We start from the raw sequence: 17,511 nt of genomic DNA, 5'->3' as shown, positions 1-17,511 counted from the left end.
AAACCGCGGGAAACCGCACCCGAAAACCGCATGCGGTTTGCCGCGGTTTTACCGCGGTATTATTCGCGGTATTGCCGCGGTTTTGCCGCGTGCGGGTTGGGATGTGCTTTATTGCATTCAATGCAATAAAGCACATTGAAAAAAAAAAAAAAAAAAAAGTCATTTAATTCTGAGATAGTAGATAGACAGAAGAATAGATAGAGGGATAGATAGATAGAGGGATAGATAGAAGGATAGATAGATGACAGATCGCTGCATTTCCCACGGTCGGCAGTGAGTTCACATTACCGGCCGTGGGAAATGACCGGTAATTACCTCTGCTGTCTGCTGCATTCAGCCTGTGTCTGTGACAGTCGCGGCTGGATGTCAGCAGTGCAGGACGCCGGAGCCGGAGCTGTGGATTATGTCGGAGCTTTGCTTGGGGGGGGGTTAATAAAATGGTGAACGAGGCTTGTTGGTTTTATTTAAAATAAAGGATTTTTCGGTGTCTGTGTTTTTTTCACTTTACTTATGGGTTGATCATGTCAGCTGTCACATAGACGCTGCCATGATCAAGCCTGGGGTTAATGGCGGTGGTCCCCCATCACCATTAACCCCTTGTATTACCTTGCTACCACTGCTACACGGTGGGAAGAAGAGCCGAGGACACTCCGGTAGTGCCGCATATTGCATGCGACAGTGCCGGGGCAGCTGCGGCTGATATTCTCGGCTGCGGGAGGGGGAGTGAGGCGGGGGACATTAACCCTGCCCCTCTCCCTCCCCAGCCTGAGAACACCGGGCCGCCGCTGTGTGCTTACCTCGGCTGGACGGTAAATTTGCAGCGAAGCCCACGTTCTTTTTTTCCTATATTTCTGTTTTCTTTCTATGTGTGTTCTATGTGTCTGTGTCTATGTGTTCTATCTCTGTGATGTGTGTGTGTGTCTGTGATGTGTGTGTGTTTACTCTCTGCACGGCTTCCTCTTCCTGTAATGACATCACTTCCCTGCAAAACCGCAGACAGGCGATGCACATTACCGGAGGTAAACCGCGAAATACCGCAGGGAATAACGCAGGAAAACGCAGTGAACCACACAGAATTTGCTGCCTGCGTTATTCCCTGCGGGATTTCATGATTAACATTGAGTCAATGGAGTGAAATCCCGCAGCGATGTGCGGAAAAGAAGTGACATGCACTTGTTTTTGCTGCGGGATTCCCGCAGCAAAACATGCAGCTGTCAAATTCCGCCCAGTGCGCACAGGATTTTTTTTCTCCATAGGATTTGCTGGTGATTCACTGCAGAGATGTTATGAACATTTTCTGCAGCGAAACATGCAGCAAATCCACGGAAAATCCGCGGCAAAATCCGGTAAGTGCGCACATAGCCTAACCGTTAACCAGTGATATCTCTCTTCCAAACTCTGACAGCGTGATCTAACACACGTCGGCAGGGATGGCACCGTTCCCTTGCACCATCTGAGGTTCCGTGGCACAATCTCAGGGCACCGATGGGATATCATGACAGACGGGGGTTAGGTGATGACCCCTTTCGCTGTTATGAAGTGCTTTCTGTGAATGCCGGAAGAGCACTAGCATTCACAGATCATCAGCATCTCTGCTGTTCAGAGGGATGCTGAAGCATCCCTCTGAACAGCAGAAGCAAGTACTAAGCTTCAAGTACTAAAAGTTCAAATCACCCCTCTTTTGCCCCATTGAAAAGAAAACCATATTAAAAAATACAAATATTTGGTATTGCCACGTTCAGAAATGGCCGATCTACCAAAATATTAAATTATTTAATCTGATTGCTAAAGGGTGTAGTGAGAAAAATAATCAAAACCCTAGAATTGTGTTTTTTTTGGTCATGATAACATTGCATTAAAATGCAATAACAGGCGATCAAAACATCGCATCGACAGAAACATGTTATAATTAAAAACATCAGTTTCAGATGCAAAGTATAAGCCATCAAACAGCCCCAGATTCCAAAAAGTGAGAACACTACTGATCTCGTAAAATGTCAACAAAATTGCAATTTATTTTTTACAAACTTCTGAATATTTTCACCACTTGAATAAAAGTAAATCTATTCATCTTTGGTGTCTATGAACTCGAGCTGACCTGGAGTCATATTGTCTGGTCAGTTTTGACATATAGTGAAAATATAAGATTAAAATAAAAATATTGTGGAATTGCATTTTTTTTCTGCAATTTCCCCGCACTTGGAATATTTTACCCATTTTCCAGTGCAATATGGGGCAGAATGAATGGTGTCATTCAAAAATACTACTTGTCCCACAAAAAAAAACAAGCTCTCAGATGGCTATACTGACCAAAAAAATATAAAATTTATGGCTCTTGGAAAAAGAGGAGGAAAAAACTTTTGCAGACTTTTGATTTGAAAATTCTTATGAAATGAGGTTTATTGTACTAACAGAAAATGTGCAATCCTCATTTAAACAAAATTTGACCGGTGCAAAAGTATGGGCACCTCAACATAAAAGTGACATTAATATTTTGTAGATCCTCCTTTTGCAAAAATAACAGCCTCTAGTCGCTTCCTGTAGCTTTTAATGAGTTCCTGGATCCTGGATGAAGGTATATTTGACCATTCCTGTTTACAAAACAATTCCAGTTCAGTTAAGTTTGATGGTCGCCGAGCATGGACAGCACACTTCAAATCATCCCACAGATGTTCAATGATATTCAGGTCTGGGGACTGGGATGGCCATTCCAGAACATTGTAATTGTTCCTCTGCATGAATGCCTGAGTAGATTTGGAGCGGTGTTTTGGATCATTGTCTTGCTGAAATATCCATCCCCTGCGTAACTTCAACTTTGTCACTGATTCTTGCACATTATTGTCAAGAATCTGCTGATACTGAGTTGAATCCATGTGACCCTCAACTTTAACAAGATTCCCGATGCCGGCATTGGCCACACAGCCCCAAAGCATGATGGAACCTCCACCAAATTTTACTGTGGGTAGCAAGTGCTTTTCTTGGAATGCCACTTCTGGGCTTAACAAGAACTGTACCTGTGTTCTTCCATTTCCTTACTATATTCCTCACAGTGGAAACTGACAGTTTAAATCTCTCAGACAACTTTTTGTATCCTTCCCCTGAACAACTATGTTGAATAATCTATGTTTTCAGATCATTTAAGAGTTGTTTTGAGGAGCCCATGATGCCACTCTTCATAGGACATTCAAATAGGAGAACAACTTGCAAGTGGCCACCTTAAATACCTTTTCTCATGATTGGATACACCTGCCTATGAAGTTCAAAGCTCAATGAGGTTACAAAACCAATTTAGTGCTTTAGTAAGTCAGTAAAAAGTAGTTAGGAGTGTTCAAATCAAGAAATTGATAAGGGTGCCCACACTTTTGCACTGGTCAAATTTTGTTTAAATGCGGATTGCACATTTTCTGTTAGTACAATAAACCTCATTTCAATCCAGAAATATTACTGAGTCTATCAGTTATTAGATACTAGAAGGTGGCCCGATTCTACGCATCGGGTATTCTAGAATTTACGTATTGTGTAGTTAATGTATGATTTTTGTTATATATATATATATATATGTTTAATCTCTTTTTTTATTGAAAAATTATATATATAGATGTTGTGTGTAGTTGCCAAGTGTTTGTGTAGGGTGCTGTACATGTTCTGGGTGTTGTCTGGGTGTGGCGGGGGGTGTGAGCGGTGTTGTATGTGTGTTGCGTTGTGTGTGTTGCGTTGTTTGTGGAGCGCTGTGTGTCTGTAGCGTTTTGTGTGTGGTGCTGTGTGTGTTGCACGGTTTGTGTGGGTGTGGAGTGCATGTGTGTGTTTTGGGGGAGGTATGTTTTGTGCAATGTGTGTACGTATATTTGTGTGTGCCGCGGTGTTTGTGTGTTGGGTGTTGTGTGTGTGCGGCATTATCTGTGTGTGAGGGTGTCTGTGTAGGGTGGTGTTTGTGGTTCCCAGTGTGTGTGTGTGTGGTGTGTTGTGCGGTGCGTGTGTGGCGGTGTGTGTGTGTTTTGGGGGGAGGTGTGCACCCCCCATCGTGCTCCATTCTCCATGCTGCACACCCCCATCGTGCTCCATCCCCCATGCTGCGCACCCCCCATCGTCCTCCATCCCCCATGCCGCGCACTCCCCATCGTGCTCCATCCCCCATGCTGCGCACTCCCCATCGTGCTCCATCCCCCATGCTGCGCACTCCCCATCGTGCTCCATCCCCCATGCTGCGCACTCCCCATCATGCTCCATCCCCCATGCTGCGCACTCCACATTGTGCTCCATCCCCCATGTTGCGCACCCCCCATCGTGCTCCATCCCCCATTCTGCGCACCCCCATCGTGCTCCATCCCCCATTCTGCGCACCCCCTATCGAGCTCCATCCCCCATGCTGCGCACTCCCCATTGTGCTCCATCCCCCATGCTGCGCACCCCCCATCGTGCTCCATCCCCCATTCTGCACACCCCCCATCGTGCTCCATCCCCCAGGCTGCGCACTCCCCATCGTGCTCCATCCCCCATGCTGCGCACTCCCCATCGTGCTCCATCCCCCATGCTGCGCACCCCCCATCGTGCTCCATCCCCCATTCTGCGCACCCCCCATCGTGCTCCATCCCCCATGCTGTGCACCCCCCATCGTGCTCCATCCCCCATGCTGCGCACTCCTTATCGTGCTCCCTCCCCCATGCTGCGCACTCCCCATCGTGCTCCATCCCCCATGCTGCACACCCCCCATCGTGCTCCATCCCCCATGCTGCGCACACCCATCGTGCTCCATCCCCCATGCTGCGCACCCCCCATCGTGCTCCATCCCCCATGCTGCGCACTCCCCATCGTGCTCCATCCCCCATGCTGCACACTCCCCATCGTGCTCCATCCCCCATGCTGCGCACTCCCCATCGTGCTCCACCCCCCATGCTGCGCACTCCCCATCGTGCTCCATCCCCCATGCTGCGCACCCCCCATCGTGCTCCATGCGCCATGCTGCGCACTCCCCATCGTGCTCCACAGTCACACACCCGATCGCATACACGCACACACTCGATCGCGTACACGCACACACCCGATCGCATACACGCACACACCCGATCGCATACACGCATACACGCGCTCACACACTCCCAACATCCGGAGATACCACATGCTTCCGGCCATGTGATCCTCCGGCAGGTCCTGGAAGGTCACTGCACAGGGCACAGTATCGCCGCCGAGAAGTAAGCGATATCGCCGGATGTTGTGAGTGTGTGGATGCGATCTGAAGTGTGTGTGAGGTGTGTGTGAGAGTGAGTGAGTGTGATCTGATGTGTGTGTGTGTGTGTGTGTGTGTGTGTGTGTGTGTTCCGCCGCTGCAGGACCTTGATGAGCTCACCTGCTCCCGGTCACCGTCTGGTGAGTATGACTGCGGGGTCTTCTTTCTTCTGTCTTCTCTCTTCTGGGGGTGCCCGCTGCCTATAATGAAGTGTCTTGCAGTGTCTTTAACTCTTTCACCGCTGCATAACACTTCATTATTGACCGCACCGGTGTACACTGGTAACCATGATATAGTTACCCGATGTTTATCATGGTTACCAGCGTACAACGGCTCCGTCACGTCCCAGCATCGCAAGGTTATGTCTGGGCTGGGGGAGTCGGGGCTTCGTTTGAATTCAGGGAAGGGGCGTGGCTGAGCGGTCGATGCGTGCGGAGTGTCGGGGCGAGCGGCCAATCCATGCGGGGGGCGGGGCCAGGCTGAGGCGAGCGGCCAATCCGTGTGGGTGGGCGGGGCCAGGCCGAGCCCTGCGGCCAATCCGAAAGTTGTCACTGTAAGGACACAATTTTGGAGCAAGACAGACAGACAGACAGACAGAATAAGGCAATTATATATATAGATATGAAACTGAAATAGCTGTTGCAAAAGCCCAAATTGTTATAAAGAAAAAAGGTTAACATTAATAGGGGTGCCCAAACTTGACTGTATTTCTTATTTTTCTCCCAATGACGATTTTCAAAACATTAAGTGGAAAAAATGCTCAAAATAGTGAAAACATGAACTGCAAAGTTCTTTAACCTCTTCTTGACAGGGCATTTTTCTGATTTTGTGCTGTAATTTTTTTTTTCTCCCCTTGTTCCAAGAGCTCTAATTTTTTTTTCTTATTATTTACAGCATTCATTTTACCATAAAGCTGACCCATCAGTAGGATTCTCCAGGATACTACAGTTATGTAGATACAAAACTTGTATAATTTTTGTTTTATTTAAGTGGTGATGGCGAGCAGAAATTTGAAAATTTCTACAAATTTTTTTTTGTGTGTTTCACTATTTTCCAAGACCCGTAATGTTTTTAATCTTCGATTAATAGAGCTGAATGAGGGCTTGTTTTTTGCTCCCTAAGCTGACATTTTTATTAATACTATTTTGGGATAGATACAATGTTTTGATTGCGACTTGCAACATGGTTGCGGTGGCTGAAAAATTATAATTTTAAACTTTCAATTTCTTTTCTCGTTATGCAGTTTACCTATTGGGTTAATTTATTTTAAATTTTCATAGATCACACTTTTACGAATGGAGCGATACCAAATATGTATATTGTTAAAATGTATTTCTTTATTTTTAATGGGGGAAAAGGGCATGAATTGAACTTTTATATTTTTGAAAACTTTTTACTTTTCATTGTATTTGTTAGTTTCTCTTGTGGGCTTGGTCCTGCGATCATCCAATTGCTTGTTCTATATACAGCTATGTCACATTATTGCTGTATGTAGCAAAAATCTTGGTATAAAAGGAACGCCAGCTACAGGCTGGCTATCATAGAAGAACCGTAATGATGGGCATGGGGGTCTTCAGCAGACTCCCGAGTGTCATGGTATTCTATCATTGGCTCACATTTGCGACACTAGCCCACCGGTGGGTACATAAAATGATGCCCTCCTCTACTGGTGAGTGTTAAATTCCGCTGTCAGAGATTGACAGTGTCATTTAACAGGTTAATAGCCATGGCCTCTTCTCCACACATGACTGTTAGAGGCAGATGATTGCTGATTATTACAGCCATCATCTGCTGTGAAAGATGTAGGCTCGACTTGCAAACTTCCATCACAGCGGGGGAGCTGGCATATGACGTAAATGCTCGTCAAATGTCAGAAAAGGGTTAAAATAAAAAATTAACAGAATCTTTTTTAACCATTTTTTCAGGAGGCTTTTTGAAGTTGACCTTCTCAAAAAACTCTGTGCACATACCCTAAATGGTAAGCTTGCAAGCCAAAGTACTTAACCTTGAAGCAGCGGGTGAAATCATCATGTTGAAGGAATGCTTTCAGTAATGAGCTAATAAATTGAAGTGCAATTGAATACTACTAGAATTTTACAAAAATCTGCATTCGCCAAAATGAGGAATGTTTGTAATTCGCTGCTTCTTATTTGGGTTCAGGCCTACAAACCTCATACAGCATGTCAGGTTTATCAGGAGGAATGGGCCAAAATTCTAGTAACATATTGTGAGACACTTGTGGAAGGCTTCCCAAAATGCTTGATCCAAGGTAGACAATACTAGTGCAGAGAAAATATGTGTAGGAGGTGATAGCGTTCACCCCCACCCCTATTGTTTTGTGCTGTTCCCCTGTATTGTAAATGTCATTGAAATATTACAATGCACTGCTACTTGCAAAATGCAGTTCCTTGATGTAGCAAAGCTGGTACCATGCAACAGCTGGCACCAGTAAGCATGGAGACTCGATTATGCAAAGAGTGTGTTTATGTAATATTTAATGTGAAGCAAATGTATAGACAATGTTTAGTGCCCTGTATTAGCAAGACATAGGTTTCTATAGATGTAGACAGTTGGACAATTCCCGGTATGGAGGGGGATCGGACTGAAGAGGGGACGAGTGACAGGTGGCCAGTGGGTTGGTTAGAGAGACATGACTGGTGAGTTGTCAGTTCTTCTTGAGGGTTCATGAACTAAAGCTGCAGCATGGACTGAGAGCCAGTCAGGGAACCCTGACGTATCCATATTACGTCTGGAGCCTAAGGCTCACCCCGACGACCTTAGAGCATCTCAGTGACTAAACAGCCATTGGGGCAGAGAATCAGACAGTGGTGATAACAGTGGAGGAAAGGAGGCACAGGTGCCTGGCAGCTTGCGGACTAGTTCCAAGATAGCAGGGATTGGGGGAGGGGGAGTACTTCAAATACCAATACAGCAGAAACATAGGAGTGATGCCATGTCTGTCATAACGATGAGAAGGAAAACAAACTATCCAAGTTATATTTGCTAAAAGAACTCCTGTGCCAAGTGTTTCACTACTACGTCTATGATGGGGACTGGCTGCGAGGTGATGGATACCACCCTGAAGAGAACAGTAAGTGCCATACACCCCGCCCAAAGTGATGAACACACAGACTCTTTCTGGCGTAGGAGTGCGGAGCCCTCATGGCCCGGTGTACGTACCTTTCTACATATGCACTTGCATTAAATGCTAGGATTTGTGAAAAACTAAACTTTCATCCCTTCCTGGCATATGCATCCTATGGTGGTAGGCGAATATGGAGCAGTGTTATATCACCATTATATGCCTGTAAGGCCACAATCACACGATGAGTATTTCTAAGCTAAAATCAGGAGTAGGTAAAAAAATGCAGAATTACTGCCTGTTTTTCTATTATACTTTTCCTCTGATTGTTCTACTCCTGATCTTAGTTTACAAATACTGAGTTACAAAGCTGACCAAATAGTTAGCGTGTGCCCGTGGCCCAACAGCAACAACAGGATTTAGCTCAGAAACATTTAGATTCCACAGTCAGTCTCTGATAGCAGCATTTAAATTTTTCAGATAGGCACGGGCATCTGTTTGGACTCTTACCATATCCATCCACCCGGTGGTGCAATCTCGTGGTATCGATGGTTTACCATGACAGCTTGCGGAATACAGAAGACCTATGTTGCTGCCAACTTGTGGCTTCACAGGAGAGTGTTAATTTCACTATATATTTCAATTCTGATTGATGGCAGATTCTATAGAGCTAAAAATATAAGTAAAAAACTAGTTTAACCAAAATTGTAAAAATATAATAACTTTAAAGCTTAAATCTCCTTCTTTTTCCAATTAGGATTATATATCACATTTATAAAATTCTGCTCTAGACATAAAATGGTATTAAAATTAACCTGTGCAATAAACACTGCAAATAAAAATAATATTGAATTGCCAGAATTGGCATTTTTCAGTTATTTCTCATCCACAAGTAATGAAATAAAAGGGGATCAAAATGACATATGTCACGAAATACTATGAATAAAAATTAAAGCTCCACATGCAAAAATCAAGCACTCATACATCTCCAATAAAGGAAAGTTAAAAATGTTATGGTTGTTAGGAAACAATGACATTTAACAATTATTTTTGGTTTCACAAAAGTCTTCTTTTTTTTAAACCAATAATTTTTTTAAAAAAATATAGAAGTGTGATAATATTGTAATCATAATGACCTGTAGAATCAAAATCTAAAATTTAATGGTGGAAATGTTTTTTATTTTTTACCATTTCACCTTGGAATTTATGACTTCAACTTTGATAGATAAGCAGTAAAGTAATGCCTTGCCTTATTCCATTCTGCAGCAAACAAAGCATCTGGGATGCGCCATTCTTGGACCAACATGTTCATATGCCACTTATCAGATGCTAACGTGAGTAAATGCCTTAAGTTATGCAAATGTAATAAATCATATAACAATAGTACCATAAACCAAAAAGACATTCTACTTTTAAAAAACATAACTTTCTAGCTTCCAAAACCACATCTCCTATGATATGTGGTTATGACATGACATGAGTATCCATACAAGTAAAATATATCTTTGTACCGTGTTAGCCAGTAGAGATAAAAAAAAATTGTTTAAAAGAACAGAAGTCCTCAGTGGTTGATACCTTTTAATGGCTAACTGAAAAGATGGTAATAATTGCAAGCTTTCGAGACTACTCAGGTCTCTTCATCAGGCATGGTGACTCTTCAGATTTTGTGTTATACCATGCCTGATGAAGAGACCTGAGTAGTCTCGAAAGCTTGCAATTATTACCATCTTTTCAGTTAGCCATTAAAAGGTATCAACCACTGAGGACTTCTGTTCTTTTAAACAATTTTTTTTTTATGAGTATCCATATTAACTTACGGAAAAAATATATCTTGAACACTGCATACACTAACTGAAATCACTTTATATTCTACCACTATGCATCTTTGTATTGAGACACTTCTAGGAAATTTCTTAGATTCTTGGACTGTACCACTAAGTGAGGCATTTAAAAGGATAGGAAGTAATACATAATGATTCCTCTGCCGACCAGACCAAAAATTATCTGATGAACAAGGCCTAAGGCTACATTCACACATTGTGACCAAGGACAGTTTTATTGCCATGGAGACAGCACCTTTCTAAATACTGAGGTAAAAATTATGTTCCTCTACTGCTCTTGCAGTAAAATGATGCAAAAAAGGTCACAATGTGTGAATGCAGCCATGGACAGAATGCAAAAGCCTAACCTAATTTTTTTTAAAAAAACAGCATTTTGATACATAGCCAAGATAAGTGCATGGCTTGGTGCTGCAGCCTGTAGTCGTGGGCTTTATTTGTGCTGGGTATCAATAGATAAGTGAACCCTATGCCAATTTTATTTATTTATTTTATACCACGATATAGATGCGCAGACAGAGTCTGTGATTCCAATTAATTAAAGATGCTGTCCAGGGGTGGGGTCTGGGTGCAGCCATTCAAAGATCCTGGTGTGACGCCCTGGACTATAAGGTCGTCACAGGGTATTGTGCAATCTGCCCTTCTGTACAATATCCACCTCCTCCTTGGTTATGGATCCCCAACTACATGGTGTTGCTGACAACAGCTAGTAAAATCCTAGGTACACTCTCCACCACACCCACCAGACACACCAGTGGACGGCCTGAGTGGAATAGGGTCGCCTACTTGGGGGGTTGGTTAAGGGGGAGGTCAGGAGTGTCAAGTCAGTCAGTCAGTAACAGAGTGAGGAGAGTGAAGTGAAGGAGAGAGGAGGGCAGGAGCCGGGCTCCTTGGAAGCAACTAGGTAGCAGACGGTGGTCTGGGCCTAGTAGGAGCTGGACCCCCGGTCACAGGGGATTCTGACAAGGGGCACGGAACTGTCGAGGAGGACAGCCGGTGGCCTTGTACCATCACTGGGCTGGGACCAGGGCATGACGGGGTACGTGGACCCTAGGTCAGGGAGTAGCTTCAGGCAACCTGACAATTTACCTGACAAGAATGGAGCCTTCAAGATCCGCTCTCCACCTGCTCCAGAATCGGGGTACTAGCACAACGAGGGGGATAGGACTTTCCACAAAACGTTCCAGCAAATCCCAAGCGTGAACCCTGAGAGCAAGCTCCCACAGTTAGCCACACTGGGGAGCGGGACCCGACTAGTTCTATACTACTGGGACCAACAAGCAAGTGAACTTAGTGCCAGGAGGAAGGTCACGGATCACCAGGCAGCACCATTGGGGACGGGACCCAAACTAACTCCCCTCAGTGGCAGCGGTGTCCAGAACTTTGGTTTACCTAGTTGTCGGTGTCAGCTTTATGCACTGAGTGAGTACGCAAGTAACCCCTTCACTCCCCAATGGCACTCTCCAGCTCCCATCACTGAGTCCCGGGGCATCCCCCCTACCCGTGGAGGGTCCAAACACCTGGCTGCCCCACTCCATCGCCCATGGGTACTCCCAACTGCAGCGGTGGTACTCCACCTTACCACACACCACGGGTGGCGTCACGAATTCTAAACACAATCCCCTGTAAATACCCTCTTCATTTGAGTGGCTGCATGACCCCCGGGTCCGGACGCCCCTCGAGCCACCGCGTATCTGGATCGGAGCAGCCTGGCTGATGACACGAGGGTGGCACACTGGCAGGCGGGGAAAGCAGTGAATATGTATGAGGGATAATCAGCAGCCTCGGAAGTGCAGGAACAGTTACAGCTGTGGGAAGACTCAGTAAGTATGTTGTGTTTTAACCCTTTTACTTCTTTTTTACAGGGATTTCCCATGCCAATCACAGGCATGCCAATACTTGACATGGCTGTGATGGAGCCGGGAGTGGGTTTTCTGCATACGAACACTTCCCGAACATTGCCGACTTTTGAGCAAAGTGTTCGGTACGCCGAGCCTGAACGAACCGGCCAATGCTCGTACCAAATCTGAAATTGCCGAATGAAACTGAACAGGTTCATTCATCTCTAATATTGAGGAGGAGGAGGCTGAGGAGGAGAAACAGGAGATTGTTGCCTGTACAACTAAGGGTACTACCCACACCAACTTCATCCCATCTATTCAGCATGAATGGTCTAAAAAGAGGAGCAAGAGGATGAAAGGGAGGAGGAGCAGAAGATGGAGAGTCATCCTCCTGGTGTGGAAAGAGAAGTCTTGCCTGTTAGGAGTCTGGCACACATGGCTGACTTTATGTCCTGCTGCTTTTCTCTTGTCCCTTGCACTATATGCAATTTGGCCAACACTCATTATTGGTTGTTCACCCTTCTCGACCCATGCTACAAGGAGAACTTCACATATCTGGTTCCTTTGGCAGAGAGGGCTAGTAAAATGTTGCAATACCAGAAGGTCCTAGTTGAACGATTAGTTCTAAATAATCCCATATCACATCGCTAGCAGCACAGGTCAGTTCCTTGAACTACCATGGAGGTTACGTCTATTTTTGATAACCAGCCAAGGTAAAGCAGACAGCTGAGAACTGCATTCCACAGCTGTCTACTTTACCTCTCCTGGTTATCAAAATTAGGGGAGACCCCACGTAATTTTTCAAAATTCATTTTCTGTGTCCAGGCATCTTCTTCATGCTGAAAAACCTGTTGATTGACTGCAATGCAGCCTTTCAACAAACTTTATTTTGCAACTACACTCTGACTCGGGCATAGACGTCTGTGAAAAGTCAGTGGTCAAGTCTGAGCCCTGTACTGTAGGTGTCCAGTACGAACCCCAAAGTTTACAGTTCGGGTTTGCTCATCTCCATCCACCACATCAGCAGGATGATCATGAAACCCTTGCTCTTACTTTGTCAAGGGTAGGTATGATGCCCGACTTCAGAATTTTTAGAGGCCTACCTGAATAATTCTCACACACACACACACACACACACACACACACACACACATATACAGTGCCTACAAGTAGTATTCAACCCCCTGCAGATTTAGCAGGTTTGATAAGATGCAAATAAGTTAGAGCCTGCAAACTTCAAACAAGAGCAGGATTTATTAACAGATGCATAAATCTTACAAACCAACAAGTTATGTTGCTCAGTTAAATTTTAATAAATTTTCAACATAAAAGTGTGGGTCAATTATTATTCAACCCGTAGGTTTAATATTTTGTGGAATAACCCTTGTTTTGTAATTACAGCTAATAATCGTCTTTTATAAGACCTGATCAGGCCGGCACAGGTCTCTGGAGTTATCTTGGCCCACTCCTCCATGCAGATCTTCTCCAAGTTATCTAGGTTCTTTAAGTGTCTCATGTGGACTTTAATCTTAAGCTCCTTCCACAAGTTTTCAATTGGGTTAAGGTCAGGAGACTGACTAGGCCACTGCAACACCTTGATTTTTTCCCTCTTGAACCAGGCCTCGGTTTTCTTGGCTGTGTGCTTTGGGTCGTTGTCTTGTTGGAAGATGAAATGACGATCCATCTTAAGATCCTTGATGGAGGTGCGGAGGTTCTTGGCCAAAATCTCCAGGTAGGCCGTGCTATCCATCTTCCCATGGATGCGGACCAGATGGCCAGGCCCCTTGGCTGAGGAACAGCCCCACAGCATGATGCTGCCACCACCATGCTTGACTGTAGGGATGGTATTCTTGGGGTCATATGCAGCGCCATCCAGTCTCCAAACGTCACGTGTGTGGTTGGCACCAAAGATCTCGATCTTGGTCTCATCAGACCAGAGAACCTTGAACCAGTCTGTCTCAGAGTCCTCCAAGTGATCATGAGCAAACTGTAGACGAGCCTTGACATGACGCTTTGAAAGTAAAGGTACCTTACGAGCTCGTCTGGAACGGAGACCATTGCGGTGGAGTACGTTACTTATGGTATTGACTGAAACCAATGTCCCCACTGCCATGAGATCTTCCCGGACCTCCTTCCTTGTTGTCCTTGGGTTAGCCTTGACTCTTCGGACAAGCCTGGCCTCGGCACGGGTGGAAACTTTCAAAGGCTGTCCAGGCAGTGGAAGGCTAACAGTAGTTCCATAAGCCTTCCACTTCCGGATGATGCTCCCAACAGTGGAGACAGGTAGGGCCAACTCCTTGGAAAGGGTTTTGTACCCCTTGCCAGCCTTGTGATCCTCCTTGATCTTGTCTCTGATGGCCTTGGAATGCTCCTTTGTCTTTCCCATGTTGACCAAGTATGAGTGCTGTTCACAAGTTTGGGGAGGGTCTTAATTATACAAAAATTCACCAGATATTCCCAATATAAACATTTATTATTATATTAAAAATCCACACCACAGTGTAAATAAACAAGTGATCTCTAGATCATGTACATATAAAATGTTCAAAAAAGACAATAAAAGTGACAAGTTGACAAGGTTCACAGACCACTTAGAGCACAGGACTTAACTTCGGCTGGAATTATATCTTTGTTCAGCACCAGAGATTTATTGGAGCATATCAGTCCATAAGGTCCAAGCATATATGTGCCATTGCTCTTTCTGAAGTCCTTTGAAATGAACCGTCCCCTTGGATGTCATACAAATATATTCAATTCCTCCACCTCGACGCGTTTCCCCACACAGCAAGTATGGTTCATCAGGAGGCTATGAGTTTAAATACATTTAATCAGCATCAAAATATATAGGGATACACAGTTTGAAGACATTATCACAATAGCATGAAGAAAATAGAGAATCAATAATACATTTAGTACTTGCCTACAGATGAAGGTTAGGTGTACAGGTCCATGGCATCAGAAAGACAGGATCAGCAATGGTACAGACAATGCTGTGTAGATGACCACCACTGTCCAAGTGATCGCCATGGAGCTGAACCACCATAAGGGTATATATATACCACACATAATCCTTAACACCTGAGGGCACAGCAGGGCGGACGCTACCGGATGTCCGGTGTACGCCCCCTAGATGACACGCGCTTAATACACGTGCTGAACGGAGATCAAAACATTTGCCGTCCAGCTATATCCGGCTAGACCCGGCCGCGCATGCCCAGTATCACGGGAATACTGCGCCCGCGCCAGGACGGAAGCCTGCCTGGATCATATTACATGGACGGAAAAACAAACGCTACCGCGCATGCGTACAGCCTCCGTCGATACAGCTTAAGCGTCCTAGGAGACCGCATCACATTAACCAATAAAGACATCCCCAGCACGCATGCGCCGTGTCATGAAAGCAGGACTTAGATGATTTTTACAACCGCCGTTGAGAATCACTCAAATAGCGGTGTTAGATTTATTTAATTAGACACCGTATCTATCAAAGCTACCGCCCCAGGCCCTGTGGTATACAAGGGCAATATGACATTAGAACAATTACATAAGGAATAATTACACAGATTGCACAAATATACATATGGCCGGGACCATATGCATAGGTAATCAATTAGTTAGTTATGTATTCCTAAGGCAAGCATATACAGAGATAATTCTGATGATAACCAGTAATATAGAAACCCCTTATAATAAGTGGGCAGACTTCCAGAGTACAGTAAGAAAAAGACCTTTAAACAGTATACGCCCTGTCAATGCTATGTGGGGAGAAAGCAACTAAATAAAAGCTGCTCATTTAGCCCTCCTGGTGTCAGGGAGCCCAGCTTAAAAATCCATGCTGACTCCTTCTGTAGAAGGAGCCTATCAAAGTCTCCACCTCTAGGGTTAGGTTTAACTAGCTCCAATACAGAAAAAAGAATATGAGTTAAATCACCCCTATGAGTCGTATTAATGTGACGGGAGATGGGTGTATCCCGTTTATTCCGAATATCGGATAGATGCTCCCCCACTCTCCTCCGGAGTTCTCTTCGGGTCTTGCCCACGTAGTCCAAAGGACACGTGCAGCGTGCCCTATAGACAACTCCGGAGGTCCTACAATTACCAAAGTCACGCAGATAAAAAGTTTTGCCATTGGCCGAACTCTTTATTCCCTTGCATTGTTCCATTGATCCACAATATTTACAATTACCACAACGGAACATGCCAACAATCTTTCTGTCCAGCCACGTTCCTTCTGGTCTAGGTGCCTGGTACATGCTATGGGTAAGCTTGTCACCCAAAGAACACCCTCGCCTGTATGTTATAGATGGTAATTTTGAAATGTGTTTGGAAAGATCAGGGTCAGCCCTTAAAATACCCCAGTGTTTTTTTATGACTGAAAACACTCTATCAGATTGAGTGTCAAAAGTACCGATTATACGTGTGATGTTAGAATTATCTTCACGTATCCTCGGGGTCATAAGCGAATGTCTATTAACACTTTGAGCATAGGCATAAGACTGTTGTAAGATACGCCTGGGGTAGCCCCGCTCCAAAAAGCGATCAAAAAGATCTGCAGCCTGTTTTTTAAAATCATCCTCTCTGGAACAATTCCTGCGTATACGCAGGAATTGTCCCTTTGGAATACCTTTTCTAAGGGCAAGAGGGTGATGGCTGTCCCATTTTAACAAAGAATTCGTTGCCGTGGGCTTACGGTGTGTAAGTGTCTGGATTCTGCCTCTCCCATCTTTTACTATTACCAAGTCCAAAAAGGTAATTGAGTTATGATCACATGTATACGTAAACCTAAGCCCTAGGGAATTATTGTTAAGACCCCCAACAAACCGCTCAAAATCAGAAATGGACCCTGTCCAGAGGATGAGGATGTCATCAATGTACCGGACCCATAGTCCGATACATTGATGAGATTCCTCATCCTCCCCCCCCAAAAACTACCGTTTCCTCCCACCAGCCCAGGTAAAGGTTAGCATAACTGGGGGCACAAGGGCTCCCCATAGCTGTACCCCTGAGCTGGTGGAAGTACTTGGTATCAAATAAAAAATAATTATGATATAGTGTGAAGGACAGCAATTCTCCAATGAATTTACTGTGTCTACCACACTCGACGGCTCTGGTCCTAAGAAAGAAATCGACCGCCTGTAGACCTAACTCATGGGGGATTGAACTATAAAGTGCCTCCACATCAATGGAGGCCAAGATAGTCTCTGGGCTCACACTTACATCCTCAAGGATCTGCAATAGATGAGGAGTATCTCGAATATAAGACGGTAGGGCGGTCACAAAGGGGCGTAGAACCTTATCCACATAGATCCCAATATTCTGAGATAGTGAATTAATTCCCGCCACTATGGGCCTACCCTTGAGTGGCTCTAGGCCCTTGTGCACTTTAGGAAGTGCATAGAACACAGGGATCATTGGATTAAGAGGTGATAAAAACTCATATTCATTGTCTGAAATTAGGCCAGAACCCTTCGCTCTAACAAGTATGGGAAGAAGAACGTCCAAATATGTTTTGGTTGGGTCATTAGG

At 44.8% G+C, this 17,511-nt stretch overlaps 1 protein-coding gene across 1 annotated transcript in view; it reads left to right on the top strand.

The window, feature by feature from the left end:
- GUCY2C (guanylate cyclase 2C) overlaps nt 1-17,511 on the top strand; it is a 686,038-nt gene that overhangs the window by 38,019 nt on the left and 630,508 nt on the right. The window contains 1 exon segment of the mRNA XM_075320892.1: nt 9,573-9,640. Within this exon segment, the coding sequence (XP_075177007.1) occupies nt 9,573-9,640 (68 nt within the window).

Source organism: Anomaloglossus baeobatrachus, chromosome 8, assembly GCF_048569485.1.
Source record: "Anomaloglossus baeobatrachus isolate aAnoBae1 chromosome 8, aAnoBae1.hap1, whole genome shotgun sequence".
In the NCBI taxonomy this organism is placed as follows: Eukaryota; Metazoa; Chordata; class Amphibia; order Anura; family Aromobatidae; genus Anomaloglossus; species Anomaloglossus baeobatrachus.
Note: the sequence above shows the minus strand (reverse complement) of the source record. Positions and strands in the feature narration are given on the sequence as shown.